Source organism: Megascapheus bottae, chromosome 4 (genome assembly GCF_031878675.1).
Source record: "Megascapheus bottae isolate mThoBot1 chromosome 4, mThoBot2.hap1, whole genome shotgun sequence".
Lineage (NCBI taxonomy): Eukaryota > Metazoa > Chordata > Mammalia > Rodentia > Geomyidae > Megascapheus > Megascapheus bottae.
In genome coordinates this window covers 67,372,283-67,382,403 of record NC_143512.1, presented here as the reverse complement: position 1 = coordinate 67,382,403, position 10,121 = coordinate 67,372,283, and the positions used below count along the sequence as shown (strand labels likewise).

Genomic DNA, 10,121 nt, shown 5'->3' with positions numbered 1-10,121 from the left:
TCACAACACACACACACACACACACACAGACACACACACACACACACACACACACAAATGTGTGAAGATGCTGAAAGCCAGGTGTGGTAGCACACACACCTTTAATCTCAGCAGTTAGAAGGCTGGGGAACATGGAGGATCAGTTAGAAGCCAGTCCTGGGAGAAAATTCTGAGAAGACTGTCACCAAAATAACTCACAAAAAGCCAGGCTGGAGGCATGGCTCAAGTTGGTAGAAGGACAGTCTTGAGTAACAGCAAGAGTGTAAGGCCCTGAGTACAAGTCCTAGCACCTGCATAAAACAAAGATAAAGAGGAAGGCAACGCCAGCATTGTCAGTGTGAAGTGCTGAGTGCAAACCAGTACTGACAAAGACAACACACAAAATAATCCTATCATTTTGATAGAATCTCAACAACTCGCAACATTTTCCTGTCATTTGTCTGTGCACTTAAATTAGATTTTTGACATGATTTTATATTCCTAGCCTTTTTACATGAATATGACTATATTATAGACATGTGTATATGGATTCATGCTCTTCAGAAATGTACCTCATATTTCTCTATGACAATCCATACTCATGAGACTTTTAGTAATTGGAGCCACATGGTTTGAGTGCAAAGAACAGTTCAGTTGGATTTGATTATTTCTAAGAACAAGATCTGAGCTCACTTCATGGGAAAGGAGGAAAGTACTTAACAAGGAGGACCTCTGCCAAACCTGAGAAAGAACTATGCCTCTGCAGAAGGCAATTTCCTTGGAAGACAGTCCTTTCTCTCTCACCATTTACCTAACTATAGGGAAGTAGTTCCCCAAAAAGAAAGTAACATGAAGTCAACTGAACACTTGCTATATACTCTGCTAGGTGCCACACAGGGACTCCTTTAAAAAAAAAATACTTCTAAAGCCTGATTGAGTAGTCTTACCTGGAGACTAGCTCAGCTAGTATATTTTGGTTGGTTGGTTTTTGAAACAATCTCATTTAGCTCAGGCTTGCTTTGAACTCACATTCCTTCTGTCTCAACCTCCTGAATGCTTGGATTATAGGAGTGAGCCATCCACACCTAGTTTCCTAACCTTTTCTAGAACATGTTTTTTGTTTTTCTCTCTCTCTTTTTGTCCAAGTCCTGGACTCAAACTCGCTTATGTTCATTGGTTGGCACTCTATCATCTGAGCCATGTCACCAACTCCTTCTCTCACCTTTAAGGACAATTAGGCCCTAAAGCCTAGCATTCTAGAAAGATCCTAACTAAATTAGAGTCCCAACTCCTCTGCTGGAGGCGGGCCAGCTAACACACAGCAGGCTCATCTTCCACACTTGTGTCTTATCCCTAAGCTTCATTCAGAGATGAAACCACAGAATGAGTTGGGGCTCCCAGGAGTCTCTCAAGAAGGACCAGGGCCATTTTAACTTTCTCTGACTTTGATTGGTTGGGTCTTTGCATTTGGAAACTGGGCATTAACAGATTGCTTTTGTTTAGGCCTGTCTCCCACTGAGGCCCAGGTTTGGGAGATGGAGATGCTTCAAAGAAAAAGGCTCTTATTTAGAACTGGTAGAACAGAAAACCCTAAATCCCACATTTCAAGTCTGCCTTGGCTAGTGACTGGTGTTGGTGTCAGAAGCCACAAGCCTCAGAAGTTTCATAAGGAATGAGAAGCTGTTGACAGTGTGGCTTTTACATAGATGAAGTCCTGAACTAGTTTCTAAACAAATAAAGAAAGAAAATGTTACTCATTTCACACTGGCTGTCATAAAATCCAGGCTAAAGTAGCATCTATTTGTATATTATCATATACTAGTTTTAGTTTGAAAGTGCTTTCTTACTATACTGAAAAGCCTTAGGAGTTTATAAAATGATTGAGAAACAACACAGATCTTTACAAAGCAGGCTAGCAATACTAGATTTTATTTATTTATTTATTTTTTAATAAAGGTGGGGCTGGGAGTTTGGCCTAGTGGTAGAGTGCTTGCCTAGCATGCACGAACACCGGGGTTCGATTCCTTGGTACCACATACATAGAAAAAAAAAAAAGCTGGAAGTAGTGCTGAGGCTGAAGTGGTAGAGCTCTAACCTTGAGAAAATCCAAGGACAGGGCTCAGGCCCTGAGCTTAAAGCCCAGGACTGGCAAAAAAAAAAAAAAAAAAAGTGTCCAGTGATTGTATATAGAGATTCCCTTCTTGAATACCTGTTTGTTAAACATGTCATTTGAAATATGATGTAAAAATCAATGTTAATAGATTCTTTAATTAAAAAAATAAAGGTGTCCAAGAAGCTTACTGTGCTTATTTCCATGTTTATACATTTCATATCCTTCCAATGCTAAAGGAAGTATAAAAGAGAGTTTAGAAATTGTTAAAAAGAACTTGAGCCTGAAACACAAAATGGGACAAGATGTCCTCCTGTTTGCAAAGGCTAAAAGTCACCCTTTGAAGAAATGACTCTCCTGTTGAATATTTAAATGACATTGAAGACATCTATTTTGCATTGTCCATGCTATCAACCTAGTCTCATGAAAGCTCTTGGCCACATCCCTGTTAAAATGGAACCCAAGGTCCCAACAGGGACTGCCAATCCTACTCCATCCTAATACTTTCTCAGGGTGTCACAGAGGTGTGTGTGTGCGTGTGTGTGCTGGGGAGGAAGTTGTTGGAAGGCACAAGGTGGCCATGAGCCAACTATAGGTTCTGCCTGTTCTGGATGTTTAATGTGTTGTGTTCCAGAGACGACCTTATAAATAATTCTTGAGCACAGCCCTGGAGAGCGATGGACCACAACTACATGAGGGCTTTGCTCTGCTGCTGCCCCCACTCCCTCCAAGGACAGTGGATGGTATAAAGCTTGGGCCAGTTCTCAACAGGCATCAATCATCACCCTGTGACACTACATGGAAAACATTCCACTCTCCTTCCTCATTAAGAGTATCCATGCTCTCACACTTAATTCAGGTACAAACAAATGAAGAGTCAGTGGCCACAATCCACCAACAGTCCAAACACTAACCAAACGTACATGAGAAGGCCAGAAGTTGCTGAACTGGAGAGTTACAAATACTTAAACAAATTTAATACAAATATCAAAGAAGCACAAATGTGAAAGGACCTCAGTAGCAATGAGAGCTCATTAATTCCAGGGATGCCTCAAGTCTAGCTCTTGGGCTGCTGGAAGGAAGACTTGTCCCAACAGGGAAGGTGACATGGGGTGGAGGGGCAAAGGCCTGGAAGCCTGCTTTGCAGGTAGAAAAGGTCAGAGAAATGGAATGTCTCAGAATAAACACAATGACATGTCTTAATCTAATTAAGTACTAAACCAACTCACTCTGTGCTAGCTCTATTGTTCCCACTGGAAAGAAAAACAAAGCTTTTTCTATTGCTTGGCCTCAAATGGACTCAGATCTTTCCCAGGAAGGAAATAATAGAAATATGTTATAGATTCCCTCTAAAAAGCTAGCTGGGATCTTTAATAGCAGGGGTTAAAAAAAAAAAAATCTCCTCGAGCCAGGAGTTTAGCCTAATGGTAGAGTGCTTGCGTAGCATGCATGAAGACCTGGTTTGATTCCTCGGTACCACATACACAGAAAAAGCCGGAAATGGTGCTATGACTCAAGTGGCAGAGCTCTAGCCTTGAGAAAGCCCCAAAACAGTGCTCAGGCCCTGAGTTCAACCCCCACAACTGGCAAAAAAAAAAAAAAAAAAAAAAAATCCCCTCTCAGGCCGGGAGTTTGGCCTATTGGTAGAGTGCTTGCCTAGCATGCATGGAGACTTTGGTTTGCTTCCCTAGTACCACATACATAGAATAGGCCGGAAGTGCTGCTGTGGCTCAAGTGGCCGAGAGCTAGCCTTGAGAAAGCTCAAGGACAGAGCCCAGGCCTGAGTTCAAGCCCCAGGACTGGCAAAAAAAAAAAAAAAATCCCTCTTTTTTTTCCTTTTCTCTCTCTCTCTCTCTCTCTCTCTCTCTCTCTCTCTCTCTCTCTCTCTCTCTCTCTCTCTCTCTCCTCCTTGAACTCAAGGCCTGGGCAATGTCCTTAAACTTTCTCAAGCATTCTACCACTTGAGCCACAGCACCATTTCTGGCTTTTTCTGTGTATGTAGTATCAGGGAATGGATTTCAGGGTTTCCTGCAAGCACTCTACCACTTGGCCACACTCCCATCCTCCCCCCCCCCCCCCCCCCCGACATCCCCTTTCTTTTAATTACCCTGTAGACCTCTTAATCTTGATGTATTTTCCTTAATGCCATTTTGTTACCACCCAACATTTAAAATACTTGTTTGGTTATCAATTCCCTATCACTTATCACACGCATTTGCACACAGGCAAGAACCCAAATGTCAGGAGAGCAGAGCCTGGTCGCTGGATTTCTATCTGCAATGGGACCTGCAAGGACTGGAACAGCTTAACACTTCCTAAAGTGAATGGAGAGGATGACTCCATGATGGACCAATTATACCAAATATAGTACTGATTGTAAATTGTGCTTTAATCTCTGCAATCAGACGTGATGCAGTGAGATACAAATATAAACTTTCATTATACATCCAGAACATAAAAAGCACATTTGTACAGATTTTTCCCAACAGCTTATTCCCTTTTTAAAAAATTGAATTTAATTAAAGCTAGTTTATCTTCAGTGTAAAAACCTGGAGGTATAAACACACTTAAGATTATATACAGTAAGTTATTATTGTACATTTCCAAACTTGCACAGTGTGGTATTTTAAACAAAGTAAATGGTCTCATTTCACCTTTTTACTATTAAGCATAATCCACATCTCAAATCTGGAATAAAAAATTTCACAATATATAAACTCATGAGAATTCTGTACACAAATACAAGTTATAGAAATCTGATTTCAAATATAAATACATACATTGTCAGGACCTTACATGCTACAATAGCTTGCTTATTTTCCTATTGTGAATTTTTTAAAAATTATAGAAAAATATTTCAATGCACATTCAACTACTATGACAAAAGCCAGGACCTTGTGACTTTAAACTATAGTATATGGAATATAAAGCATCACACAAAAAACTTTTGGAATGGAAATTAGTAAGACTAAAGCAGGTACAATATAATAGTTATATTATAACTATTATGTTCTAATAGTAACAAAATAGTTAGATCCGTGGAATATGTGGGAGGCAATGGGGTGGTGAAATAGAGGTTAGTGCTGGTTAAGAAGGCCCACAGAGTACATGTGAGGGTAGCTAAAAAATAGCGCACTTTAAACTCCCATCGCAAGCCTAATGTGGACCTGGCCTACAAGACTCTTAAGGCAACCAAGACTAAGCAGGAAGCCTGGCCTCTCCACAACCTGTCATCTCAACAGACTGAGGGCCTCACTCTGCATTAGTGCGGAGAGGGAGAAAAGCAAAATGATTGTATGTACAAAAGACGATTCAGTGCAAATCAGAAACTCTTTGTGAACAGTTTCAAGATTTCTTACTGCCCTTGAGAAATTGAGAGTTTTTCTAAACATGTAACATTCAAGTTGGGATTTTTCCTGGACAGCAAATACACATAAAAGGCAAACATTCATTTTGAAACATTCTAATGCTATGTTTTAAACTTTCTTTTGTGGGACTTGGCAGGGCTCCATTGAGAATGAAAATACTAGTCCTTAAAAAGTATACTTTCACACATCAAAAAAAATTACATATATATATATCATTTAGACAGCAGATCCAGGAAGGTGACCAGGCATAGTCGAGTTTCTTCTATGGCTTTTGAAATCACTGAGGTATCATGGGATAATCACCACTTCAGACATGTATGCTTAACTGCTTTCCTATGAAAGCCACATTCAAAGGGGACCCACTTCAGCTTCTGTGGAGGGAATGGAGAAGACCAGGGCTGCAGACAGGGCCATCGGGGCTCCCATCCTCAGGATGCAATTTCAGGAAGACAAAGCAGCTTGTCCAAACACTGTTCCCCATAGGATTAGAAGCTCCCTGGCAAACTATGATCCACCCAGTTTAAATGCCAGTTTAAATGTCTTAGCAGCAAGACACTGGGGCTATGTGAGCCAAGGTGCACAGCACAGGAAGAAGAAAGATGCAGATCTGTCAGCACAGAAAAAAGGGCGGATGAACTGGCTAGTGCATACCACCCCCACCACCATAACAGTCCAGGAAGGAGGGAGGGGGCATGGAGTGTTAGCATGAACCACACCAGTGGAATTTCCTAGCTTTCTACAGATAAGGGAACAGAGAAAGGGACAACGCTATTGTTTAAGTAAATATGTCTATTTCTACCTTTTAGTTCATTCAAATACCACATAAAGCTGACCTTGTTCCCCACTGAGACAGAAACGGATATTCCCAAGGTTTAATCATATAATCTTGGCACAGAAGAAAGTATCAAGTCCACAACTATCTTACTGAAGCTCTTTCTAGTCATAAACTAGCCATTGCAGGTTCTGTGAAGTTGGCCACAATCCTATGACAGGTCAAGTAGAAATCCCTTCCAATTAGTAAAACTATAGAAATTGCAGTCCTTTACGACTGTGAAAGACTAAGAAGCAGTTCTCTTAAGGTTTTCTCCATCAGAGCTCTGGGCTCACTTGACTCTCAGCATTCATGTGACACAAGTCCAGGGATCAACAGTCCTAGCCTCCTTTCACAATCACTGAACACACACTCACACATCCCCAAGATCCACAAACTCATCTTCTCGTTTGGCCAGATCTTCTTCATCACCCAAAGCTTTCCAGCCACTGGTGGGTAAGACAGGCTTGGATGAATGCCGATGGAGCAGAGCAAAAGGAAACAAAGAAGAGAGGCGCGCAGAGTTCCTCAGCAGGCAGGAAGCTTCTGTGTGTCGGGTCCCTGGCTGGAGGACTGCCTGGCTAGAGTGTCTCTCGTTGATTTTCTCCTGTAAGTTCTGGACTTCCTCCATCATTTCCAAGAGTTTGCTCATAGTGGCCAATCTGCCACCACCTAGGATTTGGGCTTCTGGAATCCAACGCAAGTAGCGCTGAGCCCAGACTTTGATTTCTGGTCCTTCGATATGAGGCAACAGCAAACCATGATAGTCTGTGGGCTTGCTGTGCCAGTTGTCATAGAACTCTCGAAAGTTGTCTTGCAGCTCATCAGAAGAATTAATAAGTTTACTGATTCTCTTGCCCAGAAGGTTTTTAATTAAGTGATCTGTCTCTTCTCTGAAAAATCCTCTTTTGGGAGATGACTTAGACTGAGTAAGTGGCAAAGAAAGTTGTCGTTGATGCTTTGAGAGAAAACACAGAAACAGAACTTGTGGTTAACATAGAGACACAGCTATAGTTGTTACCATTTTTTTTTCAAGGGCATGATCCTGCTTTAATAAGACTCGTGACTTGGAAACTTCCATGTGACAGCATATTCATGAAGCGATGTGGTACACAGTTTGGAAGAGGTGCAAGTTTATTCTTACAATGCAAATGGTTGATGCACAATGCACAAAATGAAGGAAAACCAGGACCATGGAGTAGCCATGCAGAAAGGCATGCTGGGACAGCAAAAGTAGAGCTTCTGCTTTTCTGCTCAGAAGAAGATTACAAAGGACACAACTGGATTAAGATATATCAGTGACTGAGAGGAGTTTTGGGGCAATGCCTACTCATATTTACAAAGGAAACAAAGTGTTTCTTTGAAACTTTAGGGCTCTCAACTGCTGTAACATTCTGACCTATTGCAGCAAGGCAACTCTGGCTACCTGGAATCCTATCATGTAAATTGAATAACTTAATAGCTTACCAGGCTTTCAGTAGGAATTTAAGCCTAAGTCCTAAAGATCTTTTTGTGTAAGGAAAACAAGCAAGTGGGAGCAAAGGAATTTTAAATGAACCAGATAAACTAGCCTGATATTATTCTTTTTCTTTTCTTTTCTTTTCTTTTCTGCCAGTCCATGAACTCAGGGGCCTGGGCACTGATCCTGAGCTTCTTTGCTCAAGGCTAGCACTCTACCACTTGAGCCACCACAGCACCATTTCCGGCTTTTTCTGTTTATGCATAGGAATCAGACCCAGGGCTTCATGCATGTTAGGCAAACACTCTACCGTTAAGCCACACTCCCACAGCTCCTAGGCCAAATATTCTTATCTGTGTGGAATAGAAACTGTAAGAACATTTAATATTTTTTTACTCTGTGGTAATTCTCTCTTCAGCAAAGCAAAGTACTGTATTTTGGGGCACACAGTAAGGGACCTGTGATCAGAAGGTGTGGGGTCCTCTGAACAAGAGGATGGTAGAAAATGTGGGAAAGAGATGCATGTCCCCAACTCTTGTTCTCATAAGAGGTCCATTTGAAGTGATAAAGCAATTATTTCCAAGCTCTAGTTCTATAATTTTCTAATGTGTTTCTGCCAGTAACGTTTTTATAATGGAACTATTTCTGTTATAGAATATGGAAAAATAGCACTATAAATCACAAAGCAAAGTTAACAACTCAGAGATAACAGGACTTTTGACTTCCTGCCCAGGGTCAGGAAAGGTGAAGGCCAGGGCCAGGGGCTTCTCATCAATGATCATGGTGGGATAGGCAGGAATGGGATTAGAGAATGCACAGGAAATGCAACTGTCATGAGTGTTCACTGCCTGGTGGGGTATGTGCTCAGCGCTTTACATACATACAAAATTCCCAATGTCTCTCTTATTGCTTGATTTTACAAATGAGAAAACTAAGGCTCAGAGGCGAAATAATCTACCTAATGCACTAGCCACTAAGAGCCAAGGACAATTTTGAACACAGCCTGGCTTCAGAACCTGGTCTCTTAACTGAACTCTACTGGTCATCTCCCAATCTCCTCAGTGAATGAGACATCTGAGATGGACCATGGTGGGAGCAGTGACATACCCAGAGCCTGGCTGAGGCCTGCAGCTACAGCTGAGCTACCGCTGCACACCGAGTGCACGCTACCTATCTACAGGGGGCAATGCAGGGAGCTATAGTACCTCGAGCTGCTTAGTCTCTGCCTATTCTTCAGGGCTATGCCCACTTAGTTCACCTGATTTTCTCACCAAAGTTTCATGTGCTTTGCTGCCCAGTCCCAACTCCGCTTTATTTCCCTCAACCTGAAATTTTCCAGTCCTTTAGCTTCCATCTTTCTCGCCAAACCTGCTGGAAGCTGTCAGCATCTGTGACTGTCTTTAAGAAGGACAACTACAAAAATGGGATAAGTAGGGAAATGAAATCCATTCTAAGATGGCAGAGCCTTAGTTCTCTCCCTTCAAGACAGCCCTAGCTATCTTGGAGGTTCCTGGCCCCATGGGTACCAAGCAATTAATCAGTCCCAGCTCAGCCCTTTTGAGAAATGTGCAGGCAGCCACCAGGGGGCACAGCACGTGGGAGAAAAGTTGAGCTCTGTCTCACTTGCTCCAGGGCTCAGCAGTGCAGGACAAACTAACAGAAAGGAGATTGAACCCAAGAAGGAAACAGCTCTTGTCCAGAAGACATCTAAGGCAGTGAAGCAGCAGTTCCTTGTCACTGCGGGCACAGGCAATAACAAAGGCATTGCTCAGCTTTAGCTCATTTGTGTCAGTCTTCCTGCCTCTAGAATAGAACCACCTCCCACACCAGAGCTGACCAGGCTCCATAGAACCCCTCCCTGGAGCAGGACAGGAAGGAAGCACAATGGTAGAGAAATTCCAGGCCAGGAGATAGAACTGGAAAATGCTGCTAAGTAATCAGTTAGGGCACTTGGGGTACAACCAGGAACAACTATCTGCAAGGAAAATAAAGATTTGGTATTTGTAGCTGGTGGCCCACACGTGAAATCCTTACTATAAAGGAGGCTGAGATCTAAGAAGGTTTTAGTTTGGAGCTAGTCCAAGCAGAAAAGCCTTAGAGACTCCATCTCAATTAACTAGCAAAAAAACAGAGCCAGTGGTGTGGTTCAGGTCATGGAACGGCAGCTGAGCAAGTGAGCTAAACAAGTGTAAGGTCCAGAGTTTTAACCCTAGTATCATCAAACAAAAATAACAACAACAAAAAAAAGAAATCATATTGGATATATTTGTATTTGGTTATTTGAAATTGGATAGGGAAGGGGGAAAAACAAGATGAGGGTGGGGGTGGGGGGAGAGGGTAATGGGGACCAAGACATGTGAAAAGGTATCAATATATGTGAATTAATGCACCTTC

General features: G+C 42.1%; 1 protein-coding gene across 3 annotated transcripts in view; it reads right to left on the bottom strand.

Annotated features, from left to right (window-relative positions):
• Window positions 1-4,457: 4,457 nt before the first annotated feature.
• The window catches only part of Mtmr12 (myotubularin related protein 12), a 72,735-nt gene continuing 67,071 nt past the window's right edge, over window positions 4,458-10,121 (bottom strand). For all 3 annotated transcript variants that reach the window (XM_090332092.1, XM_090332091.1, XM_090332093.1), the window contains one exon: window positions 4,458-7,226. In XM_090332092.1, coding sequence (XP_090188218.1) covers window positions 6,642-7,226 — 585 coding nt within the window. In that variant the 3' untranslated portion in view covers window positions 4,458-6,641. The remainder of the gene's footprint in view (window positions 7,227-10,121) is intronic.